Here is a 17,985-nt window from a genome sequence, read left to right as displayed (position 1 = left end):
GGCCGAGGCCTAGAAATCATGTGCGTATATGGGGGGTCTTTGTTTGTTTGTATGAAACATAAACGATGCATGATAATGGAGATGATTATATTACTCTCTAAATGTAAAAGAGTGAAAAACTCACTCCGTAAAAGAGTGATTCACTTATAATTTTGACCTTTGTATGAACTTTGACCCGCCATATCTCAAAATGCTCAATGCTGACAGAGGTCCAGTAAACTTATTTTTAAGATTGCCGGTCTTGAGAAGCAATATCCATCAAAAACAAAACTATGGACACCAAAGCAACGTCATGTACCCACTGGCAGCCAGACTAGGATGGGTACCAATCATTTTTATCGGTTGATACCAAACCAATCAAAATTGTTCCCATCCGCAAATCAGTTTTGATTTATAACTACGTCTACTTTTTCCAAATTAAACTCTTGAATTTATCAAAGTTTATAGCTTCATCATGACATTTTATAACTTGGGATCAATAAATAAGGCCGATCTTTATCAGAATGGGTGTGACAGTGCTGTCCATAAGTAGTTAGGCTTAAAGGAATGTTGTATTGACGTAACTTATTGGGTTAAGGCGTGTCAGGGCCTTGAGGTCATATTTTTCCAGGTTTTGTAATTTTGCCGCGTAAATGCCCCTCAACATGTATACACTAAAGTTACGTATACTTTCTTAGGGTTTTGTAATGTTTAATACATGTCCCCGGGTGAAAACATCATGAAAGGTTATGAAAGATTTGTTTTGGCCCCTGAACATGTATAAAACATTACCAAACTATACGAAACTATACGCAACTTGAGTGTATACATGTTGAGGGGCATTAGTGGACTTACGGTCTTCTTGCACTCAGGTCTTCACTTGTATTAGGTATTTAGTTATGACAAATAATATCAATAGGCCAAAACAAATGTTTTTGCTATTTCCCCTCCCAAGTAAATTATACACATGGTGGAATTTTCACCCTGATCCTGGTATTCTCCGATCCGACCCGATCCGTCCCGAACAATTTGGAAAGACACACAACAACGAGGATATTGAGACCCCATGTCACATGCGAAAACGCGGTAAATCACACATTATATTTGCAGAATCTCTGCTCAGTTATCTCCATTTGGTAGATTTAAAGCTTTCTTAGCAGATTTTTGGCGATTTTCGGAGGTTTTAGCCGATTGATCAAAATTTGAAACAATTTTGTAAAATTTATTTGAATTTCCTGTGGTTTATCAAACTTTAACACGATTCGTATAGTGATCGGTCACAGTATTTAGCATGGTTTTAGTTAATTTGCTGTGATTTCCGGCAATTTTGTAGATTTTAAGCAATCGTAGCAGATTTTTTGGCGATTTTAGCCGATTGATCAAAATTTGAAACAATTTTGTATACTTTAACACAATTTACTGTGGTTTATCAAAATTTAACACGATTCTTAGTGATCGGTCACAATTTAGCATAATTTTGTGCAATTTACTGTCATTTGCAGCAATTATTGCGGTTTGGGCGATTTACCGCGTTTCCTAACATGGGCCTATATTGTACATAACGAGGACCTAATGTTTTGTGTAACGATATAGTATTTCGGGGGGGGGGATAACCCAAAATAATGTTCCCTTGAAAGAAATAATATGTTTTATTTCCTAGTGTCACCAAAGGGACTCCATAAATAACAATTAGAACACCTTAAACGTCTCTATGCGAAAAAAAAGTTAGAATTTTGTTCTCTATTTTTGTAGATCCTGTTAAGGGCAGCTGCAGTTTACTAAGTTTTGGACTTTACTAGGAGTAAAGGTAAAGGCGGAAAAGAAAAGATTAAAGGGATCCCGTGAATTCTAACCTCCATAATTAGACCAGGTCTAACTTGTTATGTGCATACGAAAAGTTTAACCTGACGACGTCGAAATTTTACCCTGCACCTCATGATCAAAATGCTTCTTCTGTCACATATTATATAGTACAATGATGTCATTTGAATATACATCAGCTACACCACACGCCTATAACTTGCATACAGAATTGGGGTCAAAGGTCATTAAGGGGGTAAAATCTTACAATCGCATTATCTGGACATCTTTAAGGGGTATGGGGCTCAAACTCGGTGAGAACAAATCTCATGACCGGAGGAACATTTTGCAGGGGTCAGTTCAAAGGTCATGCAGAGGTCAAATTTTACAAATGCATTTCTTGTACATCTGTAAGGAGCACGGGCTCAAACTTGGTGAAAAGTTTAACCTGACGACGTCGAAATTTTAGCCTGCACCTCATGATGTATAACGCACTGTAAAATAGCGCCATCATTTACATTAGAGAATTTAACGTTTACATACATAAAAATGAGGGCGCATGCAATGTCACCACTGAATGTCACCAGCTGTATTAAATCTCTTTCCTTTTTCTTTCTTTCTTTCTTTCTTTCACTATGGTAGTGCCCCCGGGACACTAGGTTTCAACAATTGCTTAATGAAACTGATCACAAACAAAAAATATTTGTACATCCTAGAACTAATCCCGGGACCTAACACGTTTACACATCTTCTACAACAATAGCAATTTCTTGATGTCACTTTTATTTCTAAAAATTGTCATTCCACCTTTTAAGAAGCCTATTTGGATCTATCCGACAAGACATGAGCTTATTTTGAACATTGACCAATATTGTTTTATTTTCAAAAACAATCTTACGAAGTAACATCTTGCGCATTCTTGACATAAAACATGTCTTCATTCATTGAAATGAAACTCGACAACTCGATTAATAATACATTACGTCGTGATGTCGACATAACTGCAGAATACATGTATGACGTATTATATTATTTTGGCAACAGAGTAACGCATTTTTCTGCCTCCGCAGGAGGTAGTTTGCTTTGAAATTGACACCTAAAATGCCGCACATTGCGCGGCATGTAGGCCGATTGTACAAATTTATATTCTGACAAGTACTCTAATTTCCGCCCAATATTGAGAGCCCAATATATATCCCCACCTCTCTGCGCCATACATAAATTCGCCTATCGCCATTTCCGAATGTTCAAAAAGGTAATCACGCTTCCTCAGCATGTGCAATAAATTAGCATTAAAATTAATCTTATTCTATAGGGATTCTAGAAACACCTAGCACGTGGCGCCAATGGCGTGGGTCTATCAAGTTAATGAATTATGCATTAGAATATTTTCAAACTCATATGTTGTATAATTGAAGACCGAATTAAAAAAGACTAGCTTGCGTATGCCGTCAAAAACCAGACCAAAAATGCCATACTGCGCAGGTCAGCAACCAATCACGGCGCGCCTTTGTCATGACGTCAGACGTAAACTAGTCTTTTTTTAATTCAGTCTTTAATTATAGGTTGTAGCCTCAGCAGCTTTTAATATCGTAGAAGACAAGTTGGAAAACCGTTATGCTGTGGCAATGGGAATACACATCAAACAAAGTTTAATTTCATGATTACATGAAACCTGATTATCAATGCAAAAACTTTGGCTGGAGAAGTTGAAGCTGACGTTCATGGCGACACTTTGGATGTGATAATTTGACATCATGGATTGTTTTGTGCAAAATTGGAGGTATTTTTGTGCCGCGGCGAGTCAGCAGACCGACTGGCATGCATGCTAGGCTCGACTAGGCCACAATCATGATCATGATGCATTTGAACTGCAATGTATGTTATGATAAGCCTAGCCGCGCCTATGGCCGGCTTCATTGCTGTTCAAATACATGTACTAAAGTATTGCAATTTTATTGCGTTGATATAATTCGGAATAATTCGTTTTAAAGTATTTGCTTCATCAATTCCCATGCGTGGTTGGTCATGTATCAGCTTTTTATGTTCTACTGAGTACTGTTGTAATATTTTTGCATGCATACCCATGACCGTTTCAAGACTTTGACTGAGAAATTTGCTTTTTGTTTGATAAAAATATAAAAAGATAAAAATAAAAATAAAATGCAAGAATCATCTTTCCCCACACAATACTTCTTACAAACAAGGTGTTGATATTGGCCCTTTCGATGCAAGACAAAGCACAAATGAAGGAAACAAAACAAAACAATAATGTTTTTGATTTTTTATTCAATTACACATACAAAAGAGTAATGGCCTATAAAAAGACCCCCCTAAATATAATAATAGTATTATTATTTTAGTCCTGAATACAAAATATAATAAACAAGCATAACAAAATCTGATACGAAAATGTGTTACTCTGAAACGTTACAATCGTAATTTTCAGTCAAAAAATCCACGAGAAATGACTCTTGATACAACTTGGGCATATTTAAAAAACAGAAACGGCTGCCTGCATCTGGAACTCTTCATATCTGAAAGTTTGAAGGTCTTATTTCATACATCAGAATCCAGAAATATCTGCAAGATTGCAAGATGGCTTTAGGTGACCGTAGCCCTATTGGCTAATGCACAAATTTAGATTTTCTTTCTATTTAAATAATATGTTAAAGCTTATGCCCTGTAGATTACATTCGGTTCTTGAAATATGGCCTGTCAAAATGGCGCGAAACCAAAACAAAAAATTGGCAACAACTCTCCAGTTGCCAGATGATTTTCTAATTACATGCATGAATTATGCAAAGTAAAGATTTCAGATACAATTAAAAGAGCTATAGTACTGAGGCATGGTACATGGGTAGAACACACACTATACTACAAATTTACGGTTGCGTTTTGGCAAATTTCAATTTGCATAATTACCGGGTAATTAGGGCCACTTATTAGAAAAGTTGATTAGGGCCCTAATTAATTATGCAAATGGCAATTTGCATGGAAAAAGGCATCCATGGGTTTTATATCTTATTTTGTAGCCGATCTGAACATTTTACTTTGTACAATTCTTGCATATATAATTAGAAAATAAGGCCTACCTGACAACATTGCATAACAAAAATAAAAGAAATTTGTTGCCAACTTCTTGGTTTCGCGCCATTTTGACAGGCCATATATTTTGGTAACCGCGACCGAATATCCGATTAAAATAAAATTTTCAGTCTTGTAATCAGGAGAGAATGGACTCACATGTTTCAATCAGACAAAAATCTATATCCAATAGCGTTACCTTAAAGCTAGCATTATAAGTGTCTCCTTAACTAATAACAAAAGGTGCCCACTGGTATCTTGGAGGCATTGTCTTTTTTAAAGACATTTCTTGTTTTTGTTTACAGTGAAACGTCGTAATTCGGCATCCTGCAAAATTCACAACAATAATGCGTCATCAAAAATGCGCAAAAAAAGAAGTTTTTAGTTTTTGTCACCAATAAAACACACCGGTAACTTGTGCACGTTAAAGGATGTCTTCGGCAATCACAACATTATGCCTTCTATGTAAGAAAAATAATTATCAAGCACGAATCTCGTGGTTTTATTTAAAAGAAACTCATAGTGACCATGAAAACGAATAAAAACATCCGTCTCTCAACACGCGATATTTAAAATTCCCTGGCGCTGAAATGACGTCCCAATAATACAATGAAGGCTGACAATTGAGCACAAATAACTAAATTACGTCATTGCACTTAGACAATTTCGGCGCGAGAATTTTGAATATCGTATGTTGAGAGCTGGCTGATTTTATTCGGTTTTTTTTGTGGTCAATATGAGTTTGTTTTAAATAAAACCATGCATGTGATTCGTGCTTGATAATTATTTGTTTAACATAACAAGGCATAATCGTATGATTGCCGGAGACCCCCTTGAAACATAAATGTTTTTATAATTTCTGCCTCACAGTATCAATACAAAAGTTTCGCCTCGTGGATCCTGGACAATATTCCATCCATAGCAGCTCATACTCAGGCAGATGTATTGTGATTCTGGTATTCAGATCGATTGGACGCTAACGAACATACCAGGAATACAATAATTTCACCTGTTGCGCCTGGACAACATTCCATCCATAGCAGCTCATACTCAGGTAGATGTATTGTGATTCTGGTATTCAGATCGATTGGGTGCTAACGAACATACCAGGAATATAATAGTTTCACCTGCTGGGCCAAGACAGCAGTCCATTTATAGCAGCTCATACTCAGGTGGATGTATTGTGATTCTGGTATTCAGACTGATTGGATGCGTTTTTATTGAGGGCGTTTCTTTAGTATATGCTTCTAGACGGGTTTTTACGGTATATATACTGCAACTGACAAACTTTTAACCGGTAGTTCAATCACTTCATTTGTTTTCTACTCCATGTTACTTTCAACTACCAAGAGCATGATTGAATATTCTATACAAGCACCTGGATCTTAGGTGAATGGGCTAAATGTGTTCCTTTATATAATTGTAAATTCTCAAAATTAAATATATCACAATTTTTATTTACGATTTAAAAATCGTTACTTATAAAATGCAGTAAAATATATCCACATCAAACAGCAATGGCCGCTAATTAGTGTATTTAATTTCAAGGTAGTGTATTAAAAACAAAATCTGGGTTTTACCTGAAAACAAATCGAAATCGAATCGAAATAGCAATATCATATGGGGTACTAGAGCATGCACAAATCGTAATAATATGTAGAATAGAAACTTGGTGGTATCTCATATGATAGTCGTATGGTGTAAATGGTATGCTTAGCCTGAGTTGCTCGGCCTATCTCGAACAAAATCGCCATGCGTAGCTATTGAAAAACGAGAGGATTCGCCGTACTATCACGGCAATTTTTGACACGAAGATATAGGGATGATGACGCTGTGCCACAACGAACCATCATCAAAGTTCCAAACACATTGCCGAAATGGGCTATTCAGAAAATAATTGCACATCCCTATAGAGGAGTAAATTTTCAATCAAAGACACGTCCGGATTTCCAAGTCTGCTTACTGAAAACGACTGGAATTCCAGTTGCCAATATCACTTGAAAAAGCTTGGAAATCCAATTAAATGAAGGATAAATGACGGAAATGTCCAAAATAAACTCTTAAATTGAGGATTTCTGATGTTGAACTATTTTTCTGCCGGATATTTTTACTTTTGGACACTTTAAAAGTCTGGATTTCCAACAGTCTCGATTGGACAAATAGTCCGGATATCCGCACTCCTCTATAGGGGGTGTACATCTATTTTCTGGAATAGCCCAATGTACATTCACGTTTCTATACACTTCAACCGCTATTGTTATATCATAATCCTCGGGATTATATCCCAACACGATGGTCATCGGTGACGTAACATTTCTATGACATGACATTTTCAATTCTTAGGCTGCAGTCAAGCGACCATTGCTTATAGAATAAATGCGGTCTTGTGAGCAGGAAAGGGCGGGAAATATGAATGCACTATGGGACATATGGGATAACATAGCCAAAAATAATGCCTTGTGGGAAGGATTACCAAAATCGGAAGTAGAAAGTCATATATTTGAAACATTTAGGGACAAATTTACCTATGTGGGAGGTCTGGGGCTCATATGAAGGCAATTTGATAGAATTGATTTTCCGTTTGTCTTATGATAGAATCTGTTCCCATTTTTCGGAAACAACCGGAACAACTTGTTTTATACCTTTATATTTTAATTAAATTTGGGGTCAGCGAAAATACGATTATCCTTACAAAATGTAAAACTTTTTCAAAAGTGCCTTTAGTCGAAAATACAACGTATTTTGATTAAATTTCCATATTTGAATTGTTTTGACTTCTCTGCATCTGAAAATGCAGAAACTTGTTGCAAATGTTTACAGAATCCAGTCTAAATGAACGTTAAAAGTGCGCTTTATCAACCAAGGTCACAACAACCGGTTCAAAATTTGTTTCGCAAAGATTATCGTTATGAATTCCTTCCTTTGTAATGAAGAATAGATAAGAGGGATTAGTCACAGGCGATCGATTTCGTTGTGATTCCTTCTCATCTACTATTTCCATGGTCATCTCCAAAATTCAGCATCGAAGTGGTTACGTAATTCTCTTGGTTACCGGATCACGCTTTTTTGGTATGCCTTCGAGTGCCATATACTTTGTGTGGTGATCGTTTCGATCGTGGTTCATTACTCAAGAGCGTGATCCCGTTGACATAGTAACATTACGTAACTTTGATACTGAATACTAGCGAGTCCTGTAAAAAGAAAATCGAGGCTGGTCAATCTATCCAAACCGTATGGCCTGTACTGAAGCATTTGTTGGAACTGGCCGGTTTATTGGGCGATTTATCGTAGGTCGACCAGTAATGTTATGTGTTAGGGATGGATGGGATGAATGGATGTGATGGGGTGCTTGTTAAGGGGTCGGATTTGTGTGTCGGGGCGTTTGCTTATTACTTCCGAGGACTATAACTGAATAACACACTGACATAACAAGGATTAGGACCTAAACACGCGTCCTCGAAACGAAGTCCTCAGAAAGCGTAAAAACACGATCTTAGATGTCCCCTACTACATCTTCAGCTGAGTGTTAACATTGCGTGGACTTATTCGGTATTACCGATGTAAGTGGATTTGGACTTTTTTGTTCGTGATCAAGTCACAAAAATATCTGAAATAAGTTTAAAAAAATGAAATTTGACCCGTACCAACGCGTTCATTTTCACGTATGAATTTGTCTTGCATTATAGATATTGACTTCAAGCACAGCAGCAAGCCAATTTCATAGATCGTGATTCTTTCAGCTTCCTAGTTCATTTAAGTTCAATTTTATATTGTCATTGCATGTATCAATTTTGGATTATAGTGTCTTTTTCATCATGCCTTACTCGTATAAATATATAGAAACTAAATACTATTTTAAAGTGTAATCTTTGACAATCCCCCCCCCACCTGCAAAATTCTTCCACAAAATAAAGTTAATGAAAATTAAATCAGTTTTAAGTGCAAAGTTCATGACTGCATTTCTGGAACACTGACTTGATGTACGGTGTACTATGAGGGACATGCAAACTTGAAATAATTTGTGCAAACTTAAAATAATTTTTTATAAACTCAAATAATTTTTTACAAACTCAAATAATTGTTTAAAAACTCAAATAATTTTTTACAAGCTCAATTAATTTTTGTGAACTTGAATTATTGTTGCAAGATTAAATTAATCTTTTACAAACTCAAATAATTTTTGCAAACTTAAATTATTTTTTGCTAACTCAAAATAAGTTAAAGTTTGCAAAAATTATTTGAGTTTGTAAAAAATTATTTTAAGTTTGCATGTCCCTCATGGTACACCGTATCGATGCCCATTCAAGCGTTTCCTTCCGTCAGAGATATTTCAATAATACACTTTCCTATTACTACATAATAAAAATAGTCATACAACAGGGCCTGTTATGTGTCGCCATTTTGAAGAGGAAATAATTATAGTTCTCGTGATTTAAAGTAAGTATTGATTGTATTATCGACTTTTCTTTTCCTGCTTTTCTTTTTTATTCCATTCCTGCTTTGTTTTTCTGTTAAATGTGTTCTGTATTTTCCTATTGCTACTTTTCATCTTCTCTGTGCTAACAAACCACTAGCCACTGAGATATTTCAATGTTGCTGTATATGTCAATGTCAACTGCGTGGTACTCAAAACAATAGTTTATGTTTAATCCTTAAAATTTAGAGTGTACCACTACCACAAAGCATAACAAACTCTACATGCACAAGCCCATAGTAACTCGGACCTATATGCTGTTATTAAAAAACCAAACCAAAACAAAAAACAAAAAACCCAAACCATTCACTTTTCAAATTTTGAGTGCTATTCTGGGATGGGTTTTCCATATTTCCGTATCAAATTTGGCCTAGAAATAATCATCAGAAAAATGAAAGTTGTATCTCATCTTAAAGGTTAAGGCTTATATATTATTATTTTCTCATTGTTATTCTATATAATAGTCTTAATCAGATTGTCACTGGAAGTCTATGATTTGGGTCATCGCTTTTACCACTCGCTGTTTTATTTTTGGAACATTGACATTATGTTATACTTCACACCGATTTCTCTACCAAATTGTAGGCATATGTCAAACATGCCAAAATTACATTCTTGCTATAAAATTTTAATATACGGTCCACAAGTTATAAGTTCTCCCTAGTACTTTTTAGAATAAGTCAAAACATATTTTACGAAATGTAAAAAAATATTAATGTAAAAAAATGTGGACCAATAAATAGCGTCACATGTCATTGCGTTCAGTCACAATGGTTAGGGAACAAACCAAAAGATCGATGACGTCCTATAAACGTAACTAGTTTCGTTTCTCAGCCGACCCCCTCCCTCCCTGCCAGAAATGTAATAATGAAATGTTGAAAATTTGACATAATAATAATAACAACACATACGTCAGACCGATGTTTTTGTACAAACGTAATCGAGTATTTTTACCCCCTCCCCCCTAAACGAAACTAGTTTCGTTTATAGGACGTCATCGATCTTTTGGTTTGTTCCCTTAATTGTGTAAGAAAAGAGGCCGTTTTAAAAGTTACACCTGAGTCCATAGCAGTCAGGTTTTCTTTATCAAATACATGAATAGACCTGGCCTACTGTATTGTTTGAGAGCTGACTCCTATGGACTCAGATGCCCGGGCTCAGATGCACCTTTTAACACTGTTTAAAACGGTCTCTTTTTTTACATAATGAACAATTGTGACAGAACACGATGTAAGTAAATAAGTAAATAAGTAAATAAATTAGTATATAAATAAGTAAATAAATAAGTAAGTAAATAAGTAAATAAATAAGTAAATAAATAAATAAGTAAGTAAATAAGTAAATAAATAAGTAAGTAAATAAGAAAATAAATAAGTAAGTAAATAAGTAAATAAATAAGTAAATAAATAAGTAGATAAATTAGTAAATAAATAAGTAAATAAATAAGTAAATAAATAAGTAAATAAGTAAATAAGTAAATAAATAAATAAATAAATAAATAAATAAATAAATAAATAGATAAATAAATAAATAAATAAATAAATAAATAACTAAATAAATAAATAAATAAATAAATAAATAAATAAATAAATATCACTCTGAAGTAATTAAAATAAGTATGTCCAAGCATGGAAATAGTAGATAAGATCTACTATTTCCAGGGTCCAAATAAGTTAGAATAGTAGTTAGTTAGTTTAAAAAAATCGCTTAATCCCAGAGAGGGGGGGGGGGCAATTGATTTTTGGCAGGCCGAAGGGGGAGCAAGCAACATTTTGGCACGCCATTATGAAATTTTACCCCCCCCCCCCCTCATATTTATTACACAACCCCTTAGGAGGGTGACAAATTTGAGGTTTTTTCAAACAGAAGGATCATTTTCCGCTCGCCAAAATCCCCCATCCCATTTTACCCTCCCACCAGGACTCATATAAATAATTATTGCACATGGGTTTTTTTTATTTCACCTGATTAATAGTCATATTAGCTTGTTAAAAATATTTTTAGACCAATCAACCTAGTACTCTAGAGTATGTTCCTTAACCACGGGTCTTGGGCTTCTCTGGCCAGCGAAACCGTGCCTATATGTCACTTAGGGCGATTGCGTCATCACACCACGTGGGATGCACGCACGAACAGCGCATATATCAAGTAGTATTTTGTAGTATACAGGCGGGTTAGGGTTAATGGTTTTTGTTTTGTTATGTTTTATGTTTTATGTTTTATATTTTATGTTTTATGTTTTATGTTTTATGTTTTATGTTTTTATTTATTTTATTTTATTTTTTTGCTCAAAGTGATTTCAGCAAGTTAAACGCACATAAGATGTGGGAGGCTGTGTAATAAATTGGTTCCAGAGATTATTCCCTGATTTCCCTCTCTGGTGCGAACATGATGAGTGCTTGGTAGCAGTCAAGTTAGCTCAATCGATAAGGCGTTCGACTATGGTGCGAGAGGTTGCGGGTTCGAACCCTGGCGGTGCCTAGTACGCTCTCGTGGAAAAATTGAGTTAGCTTGAAATTCCCCTGGACAAGGAGCTCACTGCTAATTTGTCTCGTTGTAACCCGTATGAAACTCGGGGAGCTGATCCTGGTTGCGATGGTTATTTGTGGAATGTCTAGGGTGTGCGCTCTTGAAGCAGCAAAGTCCCTGAATTGTTGTTTAATGGTTTATGGAATGATAGTTTTTACTGTTTTTACCGTTTTCTCATGATACAGGTATTATATGATTTTCTTTTTCCACTTAAAACAGATTAAAAGAGAAAAAGATCACATTCTCCTGTAAAATTAAATACATGTGCAAGTCAATGATTTTATCATGGTAAATACTGTTTTCTTTGTCACTCAGGACATGTTAAAAGACAAATAAATATTGCAAACTTCTAGGTTAATGAGCGGGTATTAATTGTTGGGAGAGAAATTAGACAATGATGCATGCGCGCTGATGTTGATGCGTCTTATTCACGCGCCCCGAAGGGGGGAGTGCATTAGACGCATCAACATCAGCTATCATTGATTTACATGTGCAGCCCTCTTCCCTAGTAAAAGTGGAACAATTGTGATTTTACCATTTCGTTGTTAACTAAACATATCTCGAGATTAAAATAAGCAAATTGAACAGAACAAACGGCATTTGAGAGCTAAGACTGCGCCCTTGACGTTGATGTTAGCATCATGTCATTACGGTATTTTCTAATTGCCATAGAGGGCGCTTTTCACTTGCACAATATTTTTTTGAGACAGGCTGTATACATAACTGCATCGTGGTGTTAACGTGCATAATTGTCCCATGACTTGAAACCAGCATTAATATTTGTTTTATTTTTTATTTGGCCTAATGTAACTAGACGTCTATGGTCGATGTTCATTTCCCTTAATTTGAAATTGCATCTTTCACCTGCCTCATTTTTCTATAATCTATAAACAGTCATCTTAGGGCATAAATAAATAAAGGCACTTAATTTAATGCCCACGTGACCAGATGGGCGCTGACATTACAACGTCTAGACAGGATGTCTGGAAAAGTGACCTTTGGCACAGCGGGTGGTCTTCCTGTGTATTTGTGATTGCAATTGGAAACGCGGGATGCATGTCCAAATTTTCTAGCAAATTTGCCATTTTTGCAACTTTGTAGTATTATTGTAAGAGTTTCCGTCGATAACTTTTTTCCGTCGACCAAAACTTTCAAAAGAATCCCCGTATGTATAATTAAGTTGCCTATTAATTTTTCAGTAATTTGGATCATATTATTTGTCTGAAAAATTCCTATCTCTTAGCATTGTAGCACATCTACTGATCACTTGGTGGTCTTGGTATGGTGGCGCACATGGGTCACGTGAACATTAAATTTCGTGCCTTTTATTTAATAAAATGCTGCAAATAAAATTCAATTTAATAACAAGTATACGTGTTTTAAACTTCATTCCAGCTTCGTGTTTTGCTGTCACTGTTGTCAAGATGACAGAAACATCATCAGAGCCAAAGACAGAAGAGGACCTAGAAGACCTTTATGAGGAAAAGAAACGTGCCATTGGGTCCAAGATTGAGTATCTGAAATCCTGTGATGAATATCTTACACAGGAAACGTATGATGCAATTGACCAGATGACAGATGTCTTTTTCCTTCTTGGCAGAGATGAAGACTACAAGAAGATTTGCAGTAGGATTGTTGGCTCCATGCTAGAGCAAGGTTTTGCGCAATTGATGGTGAAGATTGTAAAATCTACAGGAAAGGTTGCGTATGAAGTTAGGCATCAAACCGCAATGTTCTTATCTGTCACCATGTCGTACTTCCCGGAAGGAGTATGGCAACAAGTCGCAGTAGAATTTTGCAAGAGCGGTATAATACGGTATCTAGTGAAAGAATTAGACTTCTACGATCCATATACAAAGGATCCCAAACAACGGATTCTCATAACTAGTACCCTTGCGGACTTGAACAATCTGACATACACACCAAACGTCATTCCTATATATCGAGCGGCAAATGCAGTTAACGTCCTGATGAAATTTGCTGAGGCAGATGATGGTATGACCACAATTCACAGTCTGTGTATACTAGCTCAGATTGTAAATGAAAAGGAGAGTGAACGTTTGGCAACATCAGGAGAATGCATAGTAACGATGCTGGATATTTTCCAAAAGGCAGCTCAGTCTGATAATAGAATGTATTGCTTTGTAATAAAAATAGATGATGAAAATGAGGAGACGTTTGAAATTGCACTTTCGACGCAAGCGTCCGGTATTAATAATCTTGCAAGCAATGATGCCAACAAGGAGGCCATAGTACAACACGGAGGCGTACCAGTCCTAATTGCGATGTTGAGACCTGAGTATACAAACGCTGTGAAGAAATACACCATTGAAGCGTTGTGGAAGCTATCCTTCCTGGAGAGCAACCTTGACGCGATTCTTACTCATTTGACCTTTACAGATACACAAGCATTGGAAGGTGAGTTTATACAGTAATATTTGGGAAGGAAATTTAAATGATTTGAATAATTTATTAAAGTAATAGGAGTCAGAGTGGATTCCTGCAAGCGAAAATTTAATCGAGAACCATTTTTATTTTTTATTTGAAACATTAAGTGACACAGGGTCAAATGCTGACTAAATTTGGAATCTGGAATCACCTGTTTATAAAGGTGTGCTTATCAATTAACATTGATTGAAGGGCTCATGAAGTCAACATGATACGCCTTAAAATTGTGGCTCAAGTCCCGTAGGCTTATATTGATAATTAATTATGATGTTGTTTATGATGTTATTTCGCGAAACTCAAAGATCAATTTTGGACTCTACCTAATGAGAGATTATTAAAATATTTTAATGACGATGATGGGTATGACAAATGATAGTATAATATACAATAATGAATACAATACAACTGACACCGACAAAGAAGCAAAAACTAATTGAACTGGTATTTTTGTTCCAATTTGATAGAACTAAAGGGCATGCGATCGTCTCCAAACCCAAGACTTCGTGACGCATGTCAAGGTCTTCTGCACCAGTTGGGCCTCCTTGACATTCATGAGGAACCTCCAGTGGAACAACAGACACAACCATCAGCATCTCGATCCCCATCAACGACATCGGCGCGTCCTCGCAAACCTCCCCCATCATATCAAGAAACCATGGATGCACCTCATATCATGATCAGTTACCAGCATGATCATCTGCAGAGGGTGATCAAAGTCCGAGATATGCTCCAGAGAAAAGGATACAACGTCTGGATGGACGTTGATAAAATGGGTAAGTATTTTATTATAATTATCGAAGGTTAACTCCAGAAATGATTGTGTTACCGTTCGGAGCTGAGGAAGTTGTCACCAACAGCTGTTATTCTTTCAGAAGGCAAGTATAGACCTTTTCCCTCTATCCCACAATGCACTATTCCAGGGGGTATGACGTAGTTCATCAACCTCATAGATCGTGTGCATCCGATGGTCTTTGCCAGGCCTTTGCAATTATTTTGTCTTAATATGGGCATACTGATTCCATATATGCGGATTATCGTAAAGGCCATCGATGTTACTAATTATGCAATTATTGAATACACGAGTGATGCAGTTACGGAGCGATGCAGAACATCTGTGTAAGAGATTTTGTGTTCGTTTTTTTCAACTACGAAAAAAAAGTGAAACGGACGCCGGTAAAATATCACTGCGTGTCCCGTCATCAGTTTTTCACCATTAGGTCTATAAAATGTATGCAAAGTTAGGTTTCAATAACAGGAAACTTTTTTTGGTGAATACACCATGTCCATAAGGCATAGAAATGTTGTTTTTTTCTTTCGAATGGTATTAGTGACCGTGGCGCCATTATCATCATTATCGGGGATTCCTTTTTTGTGATGAAGGCACCAGTCGAAATGTCCGTATTCCAGAATGTGATGAACATAACTCTGTACTCCCCCGGGGAGATGATGTATTTTGCGACACTCATACCCCCCTGGAATAGTGCATGATGGGAAAGAGGAAAAAAGGTCTATATTGATTAGCCCGGGCGATAAAACCATTAATATGGCCAGAGCAAAACGTCCACTAATAGATATAAACCTCAGACTAATGCTTGGCGACAGAGGAGGCGAGTTCTTGGTTTTCATGTCACAGATCACAAACAATATAGCTCCTGCATTTCAGGATAAGTTTAGAGAGGTTTTATTGCTTGAATTAAAAGCTTTCTTTTTCTTGGCCCTACATGATCGGAATGTCCACCAATGCACCCTCAAAATTGGTCATGATCTAACTTTCTGTATAGCAAATCCAATCAAACAGTTAAGTACGCCATACTTTGTCAAGAGCACTTTTAAAGATCATCGTGTCCATATTAAAACAGTATTTCCCCTACATACGTAGTCGTCGTTCCCTCGCCCTACACACCAAACCAACCCCTTACATATTGTCGCTCCTTTTGTCATTTAACAGAAGGTAACCTTCTAGTGTCGATGGCTAATGCCGTGGAGAAAGCAGATGCTGTTCTCGTCTGTTTTTCCAGGTCATATAAATCAAGCGTCAACTGTCAGGGAGGTATGTGCAAAATCGTCATAATTATTGTTGTCCTAAGATATTTTCGTGGGGTGAATTGGTGATGACTGCGACGGTTTTCCTAGTTATCGTGGTTTCGGAAGTATCGCAGAACGATAACATAATGGACTTTTTTTTTAAAAGCGTTATACGTTATATCGATGAAACATTCATAGTTAAGTCCTGGGTTCAAAATATTAAAACAAATCTACAAATTATAGGTTTGTACCGTCTTTTGCAAGTGAGAGAAGGTAGCAACATATAACTGAATCGTTAGAATCTTTGGTCCCAAAGATGTCATATATAAGCATCCAACGACTTATTTATTCTAAATTATCCCATGCTAAAATATAGTTAGAGGTTTTACGTGCGTGCGTCTGTCGCAACGACTGGTCTTTATCATAATTAAAGAAAATAAAATTGATTAAACGTGTTTGTTGCCGAAATCATTATTGTCATTACTATTACTTCTTTCTTAATTCAATTACCTCAGAGGCTATCTACGCCCGGGAACAACAAAAGCCAATAATTCCAGTGAAGATTGAAGACTACACACCAGACGGTTGGTTGGGATTCCTTATCGCTGGCAAGAAATACATCAGGGCGTATTCTGACGTGGTCCTGAACAAAGATATGCGAGATTTAATGCGGGAATTGGGTAACAAGGGAAGAGCTGTGTAAATTAATACGATAAGTCGGGAAGAGGTAGTCTTGGATATTGTTTACGCTTCCCTACTCATACAAGAGGTTCTGAATTAAATAGGATCAAAATAGGTGGGGTGTGTATTTTTTTACAAAATGTATAACAATATTTTGCTCCCCCCCTTTCAGAATATGTGGTTATACATACAAAACAAAAATTTACAGCAGTAATGAAAAAAATATATCAATTGCTAATCCCCCTGTACATTCCCTCTGAATGTTTTTGGTTGAGGTTGCCGAATTCGGCAGATTTGCACTATGTTTAACACAGAGATATTGTTATATACCATGTACAGGGTGTCCCAGAAAAAATTACCGGGCAAATAAATTTGGACGTAAGTCAAAAAATAGACATCAGAATCCAAAAATCTAAACATCAGCGTGTAGCCCATCTTATTCTGCATCTTATACGCCAATTTGACTGGAATCGGTTGACTGATCGCGAAGAAATGAGCGATTTCATAACGCATGTATATCAATTCACTTCATTCCAAGTTTGAAAGAAAGATCATTCAACACAATGCGCACTAGTGGTTAAACTATCAATGGGCTTCTTATTTTGTTCTATGAAATCCTTTTCGTTCTTTTGAAACAACCTGTTTCTTGCAAAACATTTAATTAGGTTTTGTTCAAATTTGAAAACCTGCACGATTTTAAAAATGAAAGCTTGCAAGTAAGATGATGCTCAGTGTTTGTAAATATCTTTTTTCGTTAATGTTGATATAAATGTTGCATAGTGAATTCCAGCTGGCTTAAAAATTTCTCACACACATAATGTTTTCGGAATATTTCCAAGGAATTGTAATGCAAAGTTTAAATCTTTTAAAACTTTAACATTAATGTTGCGTGGTATCAAAAATCACACGTAAAGCTGTTAGCACTTGATCATTGTCAGCATGGTCAGTTACTCAGTTTTGGC

The 17,985-nt window shown here is 36.2% G+C and overlaps 1 protein-coding gene across 1 annotated transcript; it reads left to right on the top strand.

The window, feature by feature from the left end:
• Positions 1-9,215: 9,215 nt before the first annotated feature.
• Positions 9,216-17,531, top strand: LOC140167291 (uncharacterized). The gene is made up of 5 exons (XM_072190622.1): positions 9,216-9,303; positions 13,265-14,287; positions 14,782-15,090; positions 16,266-16,367; positions 16,858-17,531. Exons 2-5 carry the CDS (start codon positions 13,294-13,296, stop codon positions 17,043-17,045), a joined length of 1,593 nt encoding a protein of 530 aa, XP_072046723.1. The 5' UTR covers positions 9,216-9,303; positions 13,265-13,293; the 3' UTR covers positions 17,046-17,531.
• The last annotated feature ends 454 nt before the right edge of the window (positions 17,532-17,985 follow it).

This window comes from Amphiura filiformis, chromosome 13 (assembly GCF_039555335.1).
Source record: "Amphiura filiformis chromosome 13, Afil_fr2py, whole genome shotgun sequence".
Classification (NCBI taxonomy): domain Eukaryota; kingdom Metazoa; phylum Echinodermata; class Ophiuroidea; order Amphilepidida; family Amphiuridae; genus Amphiura; species Amphiura filiformis.
The sequence above is the reverse complement of the archived record's forward strand: the minus strand, read 5'-3'. Positions and strand labels throughout refer to the sequence as shown.